Here is a 19,114-nt window from a genome sequence, read left to right on the forward strand (position 1 = left end):
AATTTTGTTGCAATAAAAAAACTGAAAATATATAATCACTTAATCCCACTTCCTTAATAGAAATAGCCCTCCCCCTCAACATGCTGATCCAAATGGGACACTGTAAAAAGGCACAAGCTTCTAAAGAGCAAGGTTTGCTACAAGTTCTAGCGCTGCCACCTTCCAGCAGAGTGATCTGGGCAAGTCATAATCTCTCTGAGCCTCAGTTCCCTTCCCTGTAAAATGAGGGAGATGGGCATCAGCAATCTTGAACGGCTCCGTCTGATTCTAATACCCTAAGACACTCAAGCCCAAAGTGATGTAGAAGAAAGACTGAAATACTCCCACTGAAGGCTCCGAGGAGCTTATGTCATAAAACCATACCTTGGCCTGTAGCCGACTCCCGATGGTTGACCTCAAGTGATACATGGAAACGACCACATCTCCTTGCACAGTGATGTTCAAGGGAATGAAGATTTTCCCATCTTGGACACGGTATTCTCTTTAAACAGAGACAACAACACACATGAAAGAGTCCAATTTGGTATATCTGCACAAGTATAGACCTCCATGGCTCTGGCCAAGAGACCTGTTTGCCCAGCTCTGGACCCAGGACCCATTTCCTGTCTTGAGCAAAGTAGAAGCACAGCCTGTGCCAACTGGGTGCAAACTGGTCCTTCATGGATGGATGGCATTGATCTGGTGCCACTGCCTCTCTCTAGATAAATAATCGCCATCCCTACTTCACAGGTTTCATTTCTTCAAATACATCTAGCCCTGAAATATCTGCCTTTACATAACTATAAATTAACGAGAAAAACAGAGGTAGAGGGAATGAAAAGTCCAACGGAGATCAGTACAGAAATAGAAATGAAATGCTCTGTGAGGGTCTTGGATACTAATCCACAAATTCAGTCTATTTCGAACTAATTTCATTTCATGTTACCATCCACTCCCTTCTCTTCACATCCCTTCCCACCGCCCACTGGCAGCTGCTCTTTTAGATTCTATAATGTCTTTAATTACATCACCATCCACCTTGCTGTTCACCTGGAAAACCCATTCTTCCCTGATACTTCCTTTATGCTCACCAAATCTCATCAAGGTCATTCCCTTTTAGAACATCCAGGTCTTCTGTCCCATAGCAGTGTCTTAACCCTCATTACAGCTCTTGTTAATCCCGTAAATCATATCACCATTTAAAAGGGGGCTATGCCATCCTTGATTTAATTGTACTTTTCTATGGTTACCACCTAGGATAAACTTTTTTTTTTTAATGTCGGTCATTTTACAATGACATAGTCCTCACAGGCAGAATATGATCCAATATACAGAAGAATAGAGCAGTTCACAAGAATTGAAATGTTATGACTTACTTCATCCGTTCAAAATCTGTGCAGGTTGTATATATTTTGGTTTCTCCAATCAGCACATCACAGTATGGGCGACATCCATTTCTCTGTTTGTTAAAAAAGGGGACTGGACTGACAGTGATCGACTTAATCGTTAGAGACTTGAAGTGAGGCTGGTAGGGTTTGTCCGCTAGGAGGTCACACATGTAGCCCAGGTATCTAAAACAGAAGATTTACATTCTGTTGGTGCCCACCACACCAGAAGAAGAAACCACTGATCTTTGCTAAGATGTTTGTTTTTGCAAATTACTAACTTATAATAAAAATTTACTATGCTCATTTCTTTAACATAAGGAGCTAAAGAGAATGCAACCAATAATGTATGAAAGCTTTTATTTAGTGACACTGCTGTACTTCCCCCAGAGAAGTGATGAAGGGGTATTTATTAAATGCAAAAGGTTATGGGAGCTTGATACTGGCTCAATATTTGAACATCTATTCCTATTTGACCTAGCAGATTAGATTTATCAGTTAAAGGCTGGCATTGAAAAATCTGTAGAATTTTATCATCAGAAGCACTTTTGATCCAAAAGAAAGGTAAGGAGATGCAATTTAAATAAGAGAAAGGATGAAACTGTGACTAAAGAGAAGATAAGTCAATTATCTAAACAGGTTTTTTTTGCGTGTGTTTTTTTAAACTACATGACACCAATTCGATTATGTCTGCGCCTACCCTACATCTAAGCTTACTTTACCTCCTGTGGGATGGCGAGAGTCCGATTCCTGGTCGCTTTGCATATAACAATCGAACAGCTGGGCCAGGAGTCGAGTAGAGATTACAGAAAATGAACATAGCACCAACCAGAATTGACGATGCTGCCCGTCCATCCTGCCAAAGAAAATGCATAAACTTGTCATAAACATGGTCCAATCAGCCACTCACCACTGAGACTGGCTGTACTTGCCATTAAAAGAGAGGAGTTGGGCCAGGCCAGCGTGGCTCAGTGGTTGAGCATCAACCCATGCACCAAGAGGTCGCTGGTTCGATTATGGGTCAGGACACATCCCAGGGTTGGGAGCTTGATCCCTGGTGGGGAACGTGCAGGAGGCAGCTGATTGATGTTTCTCTCACATTGATGTTTCTTTCTCTCTCTCTCCCTTCTCTCTTCCTCTCTAAAAAATCAATAAAAACATATTTTTTTAAAAATTAAAAGAAAGTAGAGTTGGGGTCGGGGGAGGGAGAGAGGAGAGAAACCCTTTTAACTAGGCATGCCAGTCAGTTCAAAATTGTTTACTTGAAAAGCAAACTCAGTCCCAGCTACTTAAATCTCAAAGCCGAAACGAGAGACTTATTCTCAGGATAAAACTGGCTCTCTACTAACCTGAGAAAGCCAGCAATATAAATTTGATTTGCATATATTTACTGGAAAATAATCTGACCTTCAAAGTAACTTTAGACTTGTGGCATTAGAACTAACAGTTGAGGTCTTTTGGTTTAGGGCTGCAGGTACAGTTCACAGATTAGGTAATACTGCATTTTGGAATATGCTATGTACAGGGTCTCAAAAAAAAATGCATACACACTTTGAATAATTATTCATTCCAATGGGTTAAATCTGAAAAGAAAGAAACATCAATTGAACTATCTGCTGTTAAGTGTGTTTACATTTTTTGGGACAATATGTATTCCTAGATTCTTATCTATAATAATAAAAGGGTAATATACTAATTAGACCCGACATCTTCCAGATGTCCTTCCTGACGAAGCTGGGGTCAGAGGGAAGCCAGCAGGGTCCTGGGTGCCTGCGGGAAGCTGGAGGAAGGAAGCAGTCCGGGTCCCGGGTACCAGAGGGAAGCCAGTGACAGCAACTGGGGGAAGGAAGGCCTACTCCTGCACGAATTTTTGTGCATCGGGCCTCTAGTAAAATCATATAAAAGAAGCTTCACCTGATTCACCTTCATTCGATGGAGGAATGCACATGGTGTCCCCAAAAAATATATACACACTGTAACAGCTGATGGCTCAATTTTGAAAATGTATTTTAATAAACACTGCCTTTATAATTATTCAAAGTGTGTATACTTTTTCTTCTTTGGGGGGGCGGGGGGACACCCTATATACACTAATATTCTTGACAGATGGTGGCCAACATTTTCAACCTAGAACACTATAAGTGACAGGTAGCTTCCTGCAAGTTGAAGTAGGCAAGTGCAGTTTATAAAGTTTTTCCTTATACTGAATATGCTGAGTTGAAGTCTATGCCACTCGATGATCCTCATTCTTCCTTCTGAGAAGATCAAAAGTCAGCTGACCTCTTTCCCCCATGATAGTCTTCTGAAATACCCTCCCTTTCCATTAACACTTCTATTTCCCATCACACCCAGTCTGTGATGGTTCATTTTATGTGTCAATTTGGCCAGGCTAAGGGAGCCCAGAAAGCTGGAAAAACATTATTTCTGGGTGTGTCTATGAGAGTGTTCCTGGAAGAGGTCAGCACTTGAATCAATAGACTCAGGAAAGAGATCTGCCCTCATCAAAAGGGAGGCGTCATCATCCAATCTGTTGAGGGCCCAACAGAACAAAAAGTGAAGGAAGGGCAAATACTCTCTCTCTTTTTGAGTTGGGACCTCCATCTTCCCCTGCCCTCAGGCATCGGAGCTTCTGGTTTGGGGACCTTCAGACTCCTGGACTTACACCAGCAGCCGCCTTAGTTATGAGGCCTTCAGACACAGACTAATGATACCATTGGCCTTCCTGCTTCTCCAGCTTGCAGACTGTGGGGCTTCTTGCCCTTCATAACCACATGAGCCAATTCCTATAATAAATTTCATATATGTATTTCTCTTTCTCCATATACATATATACCATATATATATATATATATATATATATATATATATATATATATATGGTATATATGTATATGTATGTATATATGTGTGTGTGTGTGTGTGTGTGTGTGTATATATATATATATATATATATATATATATATATATCCATCCCATTGGTTCTGTTTCCCTGGAGAACACTAATACACAATCTCTTCAATTCTTCCTCATTTGATATTCCATTTAAACATATATTTTCATTGATTTCAGAGAGGGAGAGGAGAGAGAGAGAGAAACATCAATGATGAGAAAGAATCATTGATTGGTTGCCTCCTACACACCCCACACTAGGGATCAAGCATGAAATCCAGGCATGTGCCCTGACAGAGAATCAAACTGTGACCTCCTGGTTCATAGGTCAACACTCAACCACTGAGCCACACCAGCCAGGCTGATATTCCATTTAAAGAGACATCATTATTTGGTGTACTTCCTCTGAACAAGACTCCAGTGTGTGTGTGTGTGTGTGTGTGTGTGTGTGTGTGTGTGTATTGTTGTTGTTGACAGTATTACATATGTCCCCCATTCCACCCCCCTTTACCTCCTTCCACCCAGCCCCTACCTCTCCACCCCAGGCCTTCACTCTATTGTCTCTGTTCATGGTTTAAAACAACCTTAAGTGTGCTGCCCAGATGTGAAATGCATACTATGACATGTGTTCTAAGCAAACTAGAGAGGAAACATCATCTTCCTTAGTTCAGATACTATGTTTTTATTAACATAACCCCAGGCCAAGCTATTTTAAATGCAGGCTAAGTCATGCCATAAACTCTGATTGAACTTTCTATCTACTAAAACCACTAGTTCTTTTTAATTTGTTTAAACAGACAAATATGTTTAATATTTTATTTTTTAAAGATATTTCCTTTTAATTGGCACTTTTTTCTTTTTCTTTTTAAAATATATTTTTATTGATTTCAGAGAGGAAGAGAGAGTGAGAGAGAAACATCAATGATGACAGAGAAACATTGAATGGCTGCCTCCTGCAAGCCCCGACTGGGGATCGAACCTGCAACCTGGCCCTTGACCGAAATTGAACCCAGGATCCTTCAGTCCACAGGCCCATGTTCTATCCACTGAGCCAAATCGGCTAGGGCTATGGGTTGTGAACTCAATATCCCCAGTAGGGGGCGTGCAGGAGGCAGCTGATCAATGATTCTCTCTCATCATTGATATTTCTATCTCTCTCTTCCTCTCCCTTACTCTCTGAAATCAATACAAGTATATATTTTTTAAAAATACAACATTTATCCTGTGTTTAACTTCACATAGTTTGTTAAATGACCAATCTCCAAAAACTTTTTAAATCCAGATTCATGCCAAAACCGGTTTGGCTCAGTGGATAGAGCGTCAGCCTGCGGACTGAGAGGTCCCAGGTTCGATTCTGGTCAAGGGCATGTACCTGGGTTGCGGGCACATCCCCAGTAGGAGATGTGCAGGAGGCAGCTGATCGATGTTTCTCTCTCATCGATGTTTCTAACTCTCTATCTCTCTCCCTTCCTCTCTGTAAAAAAATCAATAAAATATAAATAAATAAATAAATAAATAAATAAATAAATCCAGATTCATTATGTGAATCTCCCATTCTGAGAAAATTGATAAGATTGATCTCTATATTGCCATAAAAAATGTTAATTAAGCCTGGAAGATGTGACTCAGTGGTTGAACGTCAACCTATGAACTTAGGGGTCTCCGGTTCGATTCCCAGTCAGGACCCATGCCCGGTTTGCAGGCTCGATCCCCAGTGTGGGTTGTGCAGGAGGCAGCTGATGAATGATTCTCTCTCATCATTGATATTTCTGTCTCTCTCTCCCTCTCCTTTCCTCTCTGAAACCAATAAAAGTTAATTAAAAGGGCAACCAAATGCAACCTTGGGAAGCTGCAGATCCACTAGCCATCTACCTTTGGAAGCAGATATTCAACCATGATTTCACTAAATGTGTAACAACCTTGTCCAAGTTTCTCCACCTTGATTACAAGAAACTGGTCAATATCTTGCAGAAATCCAATAAACTATCTCTACTAATGTATTAGTCTTTTTTAAAAATATTCAGGTGGTTTGATATGTGTGTTCATAATGAATAACTTTTTGGTGTTTTTCTAGGAGTTAAAAATCATCTGTGCAAAAAATATGTGTGCAAAAATTTATATGAAAATTTTGCCTGAATTGCCATCAGCCTCACCAGATGTAACTTTCCAGGATTAACCTCCGCTGTCTTTTAGAAGCAATCTCTCCTTGCTTGCCTGGCACCTCTTCTTCTAGTTTCCTCATATTACACAACGGATCCATAATTGCTTTCCCTGTGCTGTCGGCATTCTGTCCCATAATTGAAGTCTAGAGAGTGGATATTGTTCAGTATTGTGAAGCTCTTTCACTATCTCACTACCTATCAGCTTTGTCTTAATTACTGCTACACCCTTTCTTGCTTGACATTTGTTCGCTGATAAAGGAACAGCATAAAGGAGTTAAGATAAGATGGTACCATGTGCCTCAAGCCTTTATTGTTGTCCTTATTCCAAGGACGTATTTCTTTAAAAAATACACTTTTCTCAATCTTAATTCTTTTTAAGATTTAGTTCTCCAGACACTCTTTTCATATGCTCTAGGTGCTTAGATATGGGTCCCTCCTTTTATTTGCCATGCTGGTCTTTTAAAAAATTATACTAGTTTTTATATTAAAAGTTAAGTATTTGAAGCAGAAATATTCTGCTTTTTTCCCTCTTAGCCAACTGGCTTTCAAGAATAAAAGGGAGAATCACTAAGTAAAATCATAGTAAAAATATATAGACCCTGAAGTTTATAGAAGCAATGAATATTTCCAATATTTATGCTCAGATTCCATTTGTGTGTTCATTTGCTTATATTGTCAGCCATTTATTCAAAATCCTTTATATTTGGGGTGCAAAGAAAGACACAGTTCTTGCCTGTAAGGTACTCATGGTCAAGTGGGAGTTCACCAATATGATGATGCAATGCATGAACTGCCACAGAAGCACTTAGAGATATAGGGGAAATGTCCATATTGTGAAAATACTCAAAATGACTTTATTGGAAGTTGAGTTTTAAACAATAGGTAAGAGGCCTCTGGAAAAAAAGGGTTAGAAAAATGGACTGTATAAAGTCAGTAGTCAGCAAACACATCAGTCCCACTGGGAAGTGCTGTAAAACACAGTCAATATTTTCTGTGACTACTTACAAGAGCATAGGTGTCATTTTATTTCATTTTTATTCAAACACAAAAAGTAAGGAAAGCACAAGAAATACAGTCAATAATATTGCAATGACTATGTATTGTGTCAGATGGGTATTAGACCTCTCAGGGTGGTCACTACATAAGTTATATAAATCTCTAATCACTATGTCCCACATCTGAAACTAAAATAATACTGCATGTCAACTGTAATTGAAAAAATTTCTTAAATTGTGTTTTAAAAGTAAGAAAAAATAAATATTCCATTGTGCTTATGGCAAATTTACTCACACAAGGTCAATGACATTGTTACCTGTGCACCCACAGCTCTTGTTTCTACCTCTTTTGTAATACTTAGCACATTCTAGAGGCTCTAAATGATGCGGGCTGTGTACATGTCTGCCTCTCCCACTAATACTCAAATTTCAAGGCAAGAATAATAAGGTCATTCCTCATTTTCATATACCTCAGATCACCAAATTCCTAAGTAGGATCTCAATAAATGATAATTCAACTTAAATGTTACCTGCTCCTCAGTCTGCATAGAGCAAGCTGTATTTGACCGAACTATACCAAATAACTGCAGACAACGACAACAATAAAGGTTACTCACCAAGCAGTGGACAACACAGACATTTTTGGGGTTCTGCAGTAGCCAGTTATACATGTTCCGACACACAGCAAAGAGGTTGTGCAGACTGGGGGCTTGCCTAATGGGCCAACTGCATTCTGAAACCTAAGGGAACACAGTAAAAGGAAATGAATTCCCTTAGTGACTTCCTCTCCAACAGGACGCCAAACAACTGCTTCTGGGAGTGATACTCTATCCTCAGAAACAACTGAGAATGGAAGAAGAGTTACTTAATCCAGCAATTTTTTCATTAAAAAATTCTGTTTCTATAAGGGTATGAAAACACATTTTAAAATACATTTTAAATTCAGCGATATCACTTAAACTATATATTTGGATTTTATTTTTATTCTGTAAGGTTACCCAAATTTTTATTTCAATTAACAATAATTATGCCTCAGATATACCTCATTGGCTATAATACTACCCACTGCACAAAGCTCTAAATTTAATGTCTGTTAAGTTTAAAATGTTTTTACCTGCCTAGCAGATGTTTAATTATAGGTTTATCTTATAAATCTTGCACTGTTCCTAATTTTATACCAGCTCTCATGAGCACATGAAAGTGAGCCAAACCTTGTTCAGGGCTCTTATTTCTTCCTCTCTTAATGAAGGGACTCACAACACCATGGGGCCAACCTCCAACATTTTATTCATCTAACACACATATTCATTTAACATATCCTATTGCATGTCAATTGTAATTGAAACAGTCATAGAGCCCCGACTGTGTTCTGCTTGGCTCTATTCTAATCTAATCAGCAACCATTTAAGAGAGGTATTGATGTGATCCCCATTTTGCAGATGAGAAGACTCACTCTCAGAGGTTGTCTTGTCTAAAATCACGCTGCTGGTCAGTGCCAGCACTGCAACTTGGTTTTCTGACTATAAATCATTGTACTGCTGCAGTACACTGGTTGAGATTATTGTTTCCCTCAAAATACTAGACATCAGCCTCAACTGATTAGATATTCACTAATTCAATAAATAATAAAGAGAAGCTTAGACTTGGGCAACCTTTGTGACCTCTTTAAGCGTTTCTTTGTGAAATGTGGTAAATGATACCTACCTACCTATCTGACAGGATTGTGGGTACTACATGAGAATGTATTTCAAGGGCTTAGCTCAGCATATGACACACACAATGTGATCAATAAATATAGCTATTACTATTATTGTATCCGGTAACTGCCAGTTCAAAGCCCTGAGGTCAGACAGATCCAAAAATGTTTTTTGGGGAAAAATGAATGAAAACCTGTATGGTGAGAGTGTAAACTGAAGGGGGTCAGGCCTTGTTAGGAGCTGGGTAAAGTAAGAGAGTGATGCTCAGATCTGCATTTTTCCAAAGAACCCTCAAGATCCAGTATTAGGCCCTGACCGGTTTGGCTCAGTGGATAGAGCGTCGGCCTGTGAACTGAAAGGTCCCAGGTTCGATTCCGACCAAGGGCATGTGCTGTGGTTGTGAGCACATCCCCAGTAGGGGGCGTGCAGGAGGCAGCTGAATCGATGTTTCTCTCTCATCGATGTTTCTAACTCTCTATCCCTCTCTCTTCCTTTCTGTGAAAAATCAATAATATATATATATTTTTTAAAAGATCCAGTATTAGTAATGGATCTGAATGACATGAGAGTAGTCAGAGAGATCGGTGAGGAGGCTGCTGAGAAGTCTAAGGAAGGGATGGTGGGGGCTTAGGCCTAGACGAGTAGCAGCGGGGTGCAAAAAACTTGAGGGATTAAGGAGAAAAGAGGAAGTGGAATACCTATACATGAGAGTAGGTGATGGATCCCATGGTGGCGGTGCATGAGTGAGGAGGGGTGTACTTAAAAGAGAGATGGGAGAGAGTCAGGGATGACTCCAGGCTTCCAGCGTGAATGGCTGGATAAAAGAATGGAAGCAGGTGCCATTTGCTGATGTAGGGAATTCTGAAGAAAGAGCAGGTTTTGTGTGGATGCTGTTATCAGGAAGTGCTCTACAACACTAACACCACTGGCCTAAGAAAACCCAAATGTTCCAAACTCCTAATATTTAACAGTGGAGCAAGGGAAGTAGGAGCAATCTGTTTGGTTTGCTAGGGCTCCCAGATAATACTTTTAAACCTTTTAGAAACTGTCTGTCACCCACACAAACACTGTTACTATCTATAATGAGTCTCAGCCAAAAGTTACCAAATTGTTCTTAGCACAATAGACTAACAGCTCCAGAACAATTAAATCAATCAAGTAAATAATATTAATTTAAAGTGCTCTGTAATTACATATTTACTTGATATATAATTGTACATCATTAGGCAAACATACAATTAGAATTTTTTAAAGCATGTGCTCTGTCTAAAGGGGAAAAATCATTAAGGCATAAACAAACCCTAAACATTCTAAAAAGGAATCCAGTCACTACAAGCTATTTTCCCTTCTCCCCCCCCCCCCCATCTCTCTCTCTCTCTCTTACCTCTCTCTCTCTCTCTCTCTCTCTCTCTCTCTCTCTCTCTCTCTCTCGGATTCACAGCTTCATGCCTGCCATGAGCACCACTGTCTTAGGGCAGGTGACACTTCACTGTGCCATCTCCAGTCCCTTTGAGCACCTCCCGGAGCCGCAGGGCACAGAACATGCCATATGGATTACAAGGCTGCCATGATGTCACCCAGTGGGGAAAGAGGCCAAAACAGAACCCGGCTGGATGCCATTCAATGTTCATCTGTCTGTCGCCCCAAGCCCAAGATAAGACGGCACAAGCATCCAACTTGCTGAGTATTTAGAGCAAAAGGTGCTATGGGAAATCAGACAGAAGAGCCATATCAAGTGTTTTCAGAGTCTGAAACCATTTTTGGAGGACAAGGGTATTTCAGTCAATCATTTATTGTGGCATTTTATTGTTATCCGTGCTAATCATGGCTACCACTTACTGAATGCTTACTCTACGGCAGGCACTGCTGTCAGATCTCCTTGTTAACACATCTCGTACCGCTCAGGAGTTTTCGCGTGTTTCGCGTGCCATCTGTTAAGGACCGCTCACGAGTGTTCTCGTTTTTCACACCCATGGAAAAAGGAGGGAATCCAGATACTTATGTAAATTTTGTTTGGTCTCTCTTCATAGAGGAAAATGTTTTACGCAGTACCATACGTTAAAAAAGTACTAGGAACTTTACTTGTTTGTTTTTGTAAATAAAAATGTTATAATTATTGAAAAACAACACCTAAAGTGCATTATGATTTAAATAACGTGCAGTTTGCCCAAAAACATGTGGTCCCTGGCGTATGTCTTAGAGATGTCTATGCGGTACGCAATGTGTTGAGCAAACCTAGAGAAAATGTCCTAAGTATTAGTGAGCCAGGTGTTCTTATTGTCGTCCCCATTTTACAGAAGAGAACACTGAGTCTCAAGTGCGGTAAAGTAACTTGCCCAGGAAGAGGAACAGCTGAGATAGGAACCTAGGGACATTTAAATTGTGTATGTTATAAAAACAGTAAATTTGGGAGCTTTCTATTATACCACACTGTCTAACGAATATTTACTACAATCCCATCATACATTTGTGGGGTTTCATGTAATGGCCACATTTTACTAGGGTTAAGACATTCAAGTCACCGAAGTTGACAGAGCTACGATGTGGGGATCCACAGCCCTCTGGCTCCCGGGCCGGGGATTTCTTTCTACCCCTTTACTCCCCATCCTTGCACTGAGGCATGGCAGCAGCAGGAAAGAGGAGGCATCACTGCTCTATGGCTGACCCCACTCACCAACCAGCAAACCAAAGCAGAAACACTGGGGAACTTACGTGAACTCTGGAAGAAAAAGGGGAAAGGGGGCTCACCTGCAAACAATCATGACCTCTTAAAGAAGCCCAAGTTCTTAATATATTTTCAAAAAATCAAGTCATTCCCCAAAGGGAAGAAATCCTACAAGAACACGAGGTTTGGAAAAAGTCAACATGAAGGGAGAGTCTAAAAGAATCAGCTGGGGTTCTTTTTTTTAAAAAAATTGATTTCATAGAGGAAGGGAGAAGTAGAAACATCAATGATGAGAGAGAATCACTGATTGGCTGCCTCCTACAACGCTCCCCCCCACCCCCCTTCCTGGGGATCAAGCCCACAACCAGGCATGTGCCCTGATAGGGAATCGAACCATAACCTCCTGGTTCATGGGTGGACGCTCAACTATTGAGCACACCAGCGAGCCAATGGGGTTCTTTTTTCTATGCTGCTACCAACAGCACACCTTCCTCCCTGCAGAGGGAGAAGGAAGCTCAAAGAGGCACTGAAATGCCTTAGTCAGGCATTAGAACTTTAGAGCCAGGCTAGGTTTGGTGGCCATTCATCCCACTTTCCATTTATTGACAAGAGCATAGAAACAGCTTGTCTTTGCCACCACTACCCGTATCGCCAAGCACCTATCACATACTACAAATGTAAAGTAACTGAGTTCAGCAATAAAGACAGAGCAGGACTCCTGTGAGTCTATAAATAAAACCAGTCTTCTATTTACTCTTTTCCAACACTGGCTATTTATGGAACACTCTGCCATATACACTTATTAAAATAATATTTAACTGCAGACCTAGCCCTCCACTGATCTGAAAGGAGGAGGAAATGGTTTTGGTCTTCATGGACTGGAAGATGAGAAGTAAGAGAACTTTTCTAATTAATGCAACAATGAGATGCAAACCAATGCATAGTGTTAGTACTGAGGAGAGAAAGAACTAGGAGCTTGAAAAAAAGCCACATCAGAACCAGAGCTAAGATGAATAGACCCAGGTTTTGGGACTGTCTCCCTGAGGCTTGCAGGAGCTTCGCCAGAGGGTCTCTAGATCTATTCAGCAGAGTCCTGGGACTATCTGCAAAGGGCTAAGGTGTCATGCATTCCTGTGTTTTAGGGAGAAAGGATTGGAAAAGCTTTGTGGCAATCCTCCCCTTAGTGAAGTTAGGTAAACAAGGAAGGGGTGGGGGCGTTGTGACAATGGATGGCTTTTTAGGGAGAGAGAGCAGCTCATGCAGAGATGGTGTGTGTGTTCCCTGGTTGGAGCCTGGGTGTTCTGGGCATAAGAACAGTGGAAGATGAAGCCAGAGAGGCAGGCAGAGGCCAGATCATGAAGAACCTTGTAAGACACATTCTACAATTTGCATGGAAAAGAAATAACACCAGCCCTAGCTGGTTTGGCTTAGTGGATAGAGCGTTGGCCTGTGGACTGAAGGGTCCCCGGTTCGATTCTGGTAAAGGGCACATGCCTGGGTTGCAGGCTTGACCCCCAGTAGGGGGCATGCAGGAAGAAGCTGATCAATGATTCTCTCTGATCATTGATGTTTCTATCTCTCTCTTCCTTTCTGAAATCAATAAAAATATATTTAAAAAAATAGAAATACCACCACACCTTTCACCTATACAAGACTTACTCATGCTTCAAGGTCCGGCTCTCACTCCTATCTCCCTTCGCTAATCTCCCTCAGTAGGTACTGTACATATTATTTGCAGTTGTCTTTAGAATGTCTTGGATTCTCTCTCAAACTAGGCTTAGGTGCCTTGGGAACAAGAACCAAATATTTATTTTATATCTATGTGTTTAACAGTCCTTGACACATTCATTTGTCTGAGAAATGTTTAGCCATTCCAGGCACTATTCTAGGTATCAAATCAAATAAACATGCTTCTTGCCCTTTTAAGGCAAGTGAGGGCTTGCAGCCTGTGGCAGTTTTAAGTCAATGTGTAATTAATTCCTGGTTCCTTTGGTAAGATTATTGAGATTGGTCACAAAATACATAGTTACGCTAATAGATAGCTTTCTTTAAATATCTTATCGTGACTGCTTTTATAAATACTACCCAAAGAGACATCTTCATATGAATGAATGCTTCTATAATGGTATTATATTTGTATTTACTTTCAGAAGGAAAATATTCCAGACTATCACAAATCTTTTCAGATCAAATAAAATTTCTATGAAATATTGTGCAGGATGTTCCACAGCCCCTTTGTTTTAAAAATGATGGCACTGACTTTGTCTCCAAACAAGAAAAAAAATCAATTCAAAAGATTTGCATCTGAGTTAGACAGAATATCTACCCCCATCTTGTTTGACATCACTTGCTCTGCATTAGGTAATAGATGGAATAAGAGCTGGAAGGGCAGTTAAGTATAGAGAATTTGAAGGAGCTGCACTTAAACTCTCCATTAGAGAATGCCAGTTTAGAACAAACCACTTCAGAGTGGCTTCATTAGCGCTTCTCAGAGTGGTCCCCATGGCAACAGAGGAGTAGCACCAGGAAGTTGTTAACGATGCAGAATCTCACTGCACCTCTGTCCTGCTGAATCTGCAGTGCTGGGCCTGGGTGTTTACCAAGCCCTCCAGGTGACTGATGTACACTAAAGTTTGAGAACCTCTGGGTTACCTCTTGCTATTTGGGGAACACTCTGAGAAGACAGAGTCCTTAACAAAACTCTCCCTTTCCATATTGCACATTGGGACAGGAATCTTAGAAAACATGCAGATCAACCTCAGATCTGGAAACGGAGGCCCAGACATGATCAATGGCAACTGGGATTTGGAGCATAACATGTTCTGGCATCAAAGTTGAGGTGCTAGATACACAGCATAGACCATCAGCTACCATCTTCAATACGAGAAGTCAAGTTTCAGTTTTAAAGGGTCCAATGTATAGAAAACCCTTCCTATTTATGACGAGACCCAAATGGAGTTGCAGAAACAATCATATCTAAAGGCTAAGTCAAAATATCTGAAGATGTTCTTGAGAGAGAAAAAGCCTTATCTTGGTGAGTAAATCAAGAATTCAGGGACAGAGGGAGACTAGACTTTGGGTGGTGCACACACAATGCAATATACAGATGATGTACTCCAGGATTGTACACTTGAAACTTATAATGTTATCCCAATAAATGTAATTTAAAACAAAAAGAATTCAGCGACCAGGAATACCAGGCTTGATATTAGATTCAAACCCAAGCCAGCTCTCATAGCTCCTGAACGAGGAATATTTCTCAGCCTATCTGCAAAAGCTCCTTTAGAAGACAATCCAGCTTCCCCAGGTAACAGTGTCAGTCCTAACGGTGTGGTCTTGGGCAAGCTACCTTACCGCTTTGTGCCTCTGTTTCTCCATCTACTTCAGAGGGCTGTTAAGAGAATGTAATGAGATACTGCATGTCAAGTCCCCAGCACGGTGTACATACTCTATAAGTGTTGGCTGCTGCACTCACTACTATTAATATTAGTAATAGGATTACCAAACCTACAATGTAGCCTATTTATGTGCTTTCTTCACTTCTGAAAGAAGCAATTTTACTGAATGTCAGCAGGCTATTCCCATTAATACTAGTATGTCTGTACTGGTCTAGCTACTCTGTCTCATCGCGATGCCCAGGTAGCAATAAGGACAGGTAAAGGCATGATGAGTGTTGTAGTATAAAGTTAGCCAAATGCTTTATGTAGCAGTTCAAGCTCCAACTGAGCCTCACAGCAATGCACCCTAACAATTGAGCAACAACCACAACTGGTGTGAGGCCCCAACTTAGATGGTATTTCATCGACAAACAAATATCTTCACTCAAAAAAAATTTTTTCAGAATATATCATTAAAGCCTAATAAATATTTTGTGGCTAGAAATGTGCACGTGTATCGTTTTTCAGCTTCATGGCAAAGGCTTTGAGGATAGGTCTTAAGAGGAGAAATACTCTGTTATGTCTTCAACCATGCGATCCCAGAGCGAAACTTCCTTACCCTGCTGTGAAACTTGGCAGTTCGATAGGACTTGGGTGACAGATTGTACACCGTGTAGTGGTCAAGATGTCTGGAATCCAAAAAGCTCCGAATGTCATCAACCTGATTCCTGAATCCTATGTCAACGTTGTCCAGGGGAAAGGACATCACTGGAGGGTCACACAGAAAGAAGGCAGGTTAGACAGCTCGGTTGTGGTGATGAGCAGCAATTGAAAGCTGAGTCTGAGCAGTAAAGACACATGAGAAACTTACCAATAATTCTGGAGGTAACATAAGTGAAGTCTAAATCTCCCTTCGTGTAGCTAAAAGCAAGACAAGGAAGGGCACTCATTAAAATGATCCTCAGATGCCACGGCTGCTCTCTCTCAATCACTTTCGCATCATCACCGGGGACACTTCCCTATTCTGACTTCCCTCAAGCCTTCTCTCCAACAAGGGAGCCTTGTTAAGAGAAGGCAGCCCACACCCTCAGTAGCTTAAATGTACTGCTCCAACCTGTGCACCCCCAGAGTCTTTACAAACAGATGCCACTTTATGAACAGAATCCACTCAGAAAACAGTGCTTATTTATCAACAAGCATTGTTCCAGGCTCTCTGCCTACAGGGAAATATCGCCCATAGGTGTCAGGGAAGGAAGTGATGGAGAAAGAACAAAGGACATCCTTTTTCTGCCTACCAGGCCCTGGCTAAGGATGGGAGGGAAGGGTAAATTTTACCTTTGAACAAAGATTAAAATGTTGGACTTAATGTCTGAATTTCTGTTAATCCTCATCTGATGATATTTTTTCCATTGATTTTTAGAGAGAGTGGACAGGAGAGAGAAAGACAGAGAGAGAGAGTAACATCAACTGCTTGGTTGCCTCCCACATGTGCCCCGGGGCCAGGGATCAAGCCTGCAGCCAGGGTATGGAATTGAACCCAGGACCCTTCAGTCCACAGGCTGATGCTCTATCCCCTGAGCCAAACTGGTCAAGACTGGACTTGACATTTGAATTTCTGATTTAAAACTGCACACTGTAACTTACAGTGACCCTAAAACTTTCTAATAACTAAGAATAAAAAAATTCATATGGTCTGCTTGTAGAAGTTTCATACAGTGAAAGAATAGAAAATTTCTCCCAGTAAATAAATTCTAAAGGGCTATTAAGATACAAAAACAAAATTCTGTTTTGATTGCAATACATGAGCATTGTTTATTCAGATTGTATAGAGATGATTACCTCATTTATTTCTCAAACACCCAAAGGCACAAATCCTACCAGGGTATAAAAATAAAGCTCAGAGAGGTTAATGAAGTTGCTTTAGGTCACATGGTTAACAAGAGCAGATAATGCACTAGAACTCAGGATGCTGGGTTCGAAGGCCAGGGATGACAACCCACTGTGCTCTCATGTACCAGTGAGCTGAGGCCTCCCAGCCTGTGCTTGCAGCTACTTTATGGCTTTGGTGACACTGCTCAGTCAATCAGATCCCATGAAATTACATCACAAAACTGCCAGTCTTTGAGCCAGACAAGTAGTTGACAGGTAACCAGATCCTTTGGAGCCACGAAGGTCCATTAACTCAACCACGAAGAACACACATACCTGGTAACAGATTGTATAACTCTGGAAGATGTGTCTTTGAGGGTGTCTTTCAGGTTGTCCTTTAGGTTACTGAAGAGCCTGCCTGCACCTCCTTTCACCATGTCAAAGAGGCCTCCCCCATAGCTGGGCTCCATGTCTGGGGACGAGGCACCTGCCAATGAGAAACAGAAAAGGAGCTGATGGCACAGACCACACAGAAAACCAACCCCTCTTTGATCCTGAAACGTATGCAGACCACCTTTGGCAGTCTGGGGCAGGCATTCCTGGAAGTCACATCCTGCTCTCAGCTCACTGACTCTGGGTTACAGCAGTGCTGCCAGTCTTCACCAAGTCCCAGGAACAGAACCTTCCAGAGCAGCACAACCAGAACTGGAAGCACTAGGCAGACGTGCCATCTGAGTACTTGCAATGTAGCTAGTCCAAACATAAAACACACACCAAATTTCAAAGACAGTGGGGGCAGGTAGGGGGGAGTGTAAAAGATCTCAGTATTTTACCCTGATTACATGTTGAAATGATCGTATTTTGGATATATCAAATTTAATAGATTATACTAGTAAATTAATTTCATTTGTTCCTTTTAACTTTTTTAATGTGGATACTGGAAAACTTGGAATTATAGATGTGGCCAGCATTATACGTCTTTCAGACAGTGCTGCTTCAGAGACATGGCCAAGGTGAGTCCGGGGGGTCTCCTCTGCCCTTTGATGGAGTTGGCTGTGTTGGAAGAGCCGTCGCATGGCTATCCCTCAAAGTAATAGTTCACTTTCATCATGGAAAATACCTTCTGAAGGGCCTTTCTGACAGCTTTTAGGCCTGAGGATGCATGATGGTCATTAGTGTTATTTGTCAAGTATTTCAGGTTCTCCTCCCTTCCAGCTTCTTAAAACTGTACTCGCTGGCTCCTTGGAGATAGCTCAGAGTTCCTCAGCCTTGGCACTATCAACATTTGGAGTCAAATACTTCTTTGCCGGGGAGGGGGACTGCCCTGTGCATTGTAGGGGGTTTAGCAGCATCCCTGGCCTCTATCTACTAGGTAGCACAGGTATGCCTACTTCACAGGAAACAGTTAAATGAGTGCACAGAAAAGTATTAGCATAGTTCCTAATATATCTAGGGGTAATAGACTTTAGCTATACTGCTATTATGCACTAAAACTTATGTAGCACTTACTATCTGCTAGGTATTATTCTAAGTATTTTACCTGTACTCACTCATTTAATCTACAGTATACCTATGAGGTAGGTAATACTATTCCATTTTATAGATCAGAAACTTGTCTAAGGATATACAGCTAGTAAATAATTGGCAGAGCTGGGATTTGAGCTCTAGGCAACCTTTCTAACCACATCCCCCCATTTTTCTCTTAATACTACCCTGGATTTAATATTTATCATTCCAAATAATTTCTTTTTTTAAAATTTTTTAATTGACTTCAGAGAGAGGAAGCAAGAGAGAGAAACATCAATGATGAGAGAAAATCATTGATGGCTGCCTCCTGCACGCCTCACACTGGGGATCAAGCCCACAACCCGGGCATGTGCCCTTGACCATAATCAAACTGGGGATCCTTTAGGCTGACGCTCTACCCACTGAACCAAACCAGCTAGAGCCAAATAATTTCTTTAGACTTTTATTACATATGTGGGTAACATTTGCAATATATTAATACTAGAAGCCAGGTGCACAGATTCATGCACTGGTGGGGTTCTTCAGCATGGGGTTCTTCAGCATGGGGGGAATGGGCTGAAACCAGCAGT

The 19,114-nt window shown here is 41.1% G+C and overlaps 1 protein-coding gene and 1 pseudogene across 7 annotated transcripts in view; both read right to left on the minus strand.

Moving 5' to 3' along the window:
• The window catches only part of DNAJC6 (DnaJ heat shock protein family (Hsp40) member C6), a 130,189-nt gene that overhangs the window by 29,891 nt on the left and 81,184 nt on the right, over positions 1–19,114 (minus strand). For 6 of the 7 annotated variants that reach the window (XM_059689277.1, XM_059689280.1, XM_059689281.1 and 3 more), the window contains exons 2-8: positions 17,355–17,505; positions 16,021–16,070; positions 15,769–15,917; positions 8,028–8,150; positions 2,087–2,220; positions 1,356–1,550; positions 364–481 (exon numbers count right to left, since the gene is read on the minus strand). In XM_059689277.1, the coding sequence (XP_059545260.1) occupies positions 364–481; positions 1,356–1,550; positions 2,087–2,220; positions 8,028–8,150; positions 15,769–15,917; positions 16,021–16,070; positions 17,355–17,505 (920 nt within the window). Of the gene's footprint in view, positions 1–363; positions 482–1,355; positions 1,551–2,086; positions 2,221–8,027; positions 8,151–15,768; positions 15,991–16,020; positions 16,071–17,354; positions 17,506–19,114 lie in introns of those variants that run through there. The other variant, XM_059689282.1, reaches the window with a different exon arrangement.
• Positions 8,410–8,487, minus strand: LOC132231989 (U4 spliceosomal RNA; annotated as a pseudogene).

Source organism: Myotis daubentonii, chromosome 3 (genome assembly GCF_963259705.1).
Source record: "Myotis daubentonii chromosome 3, mMyoDau2.1, whole genome shotgun sequence".
Taxonomy (NCBI): domain Eukaryota; kingdom Metazoa; phylum Chordata; class Mammalia; order Chiroptera; family Vespertilionidae; genus Myotis; species Myotis daubentonii.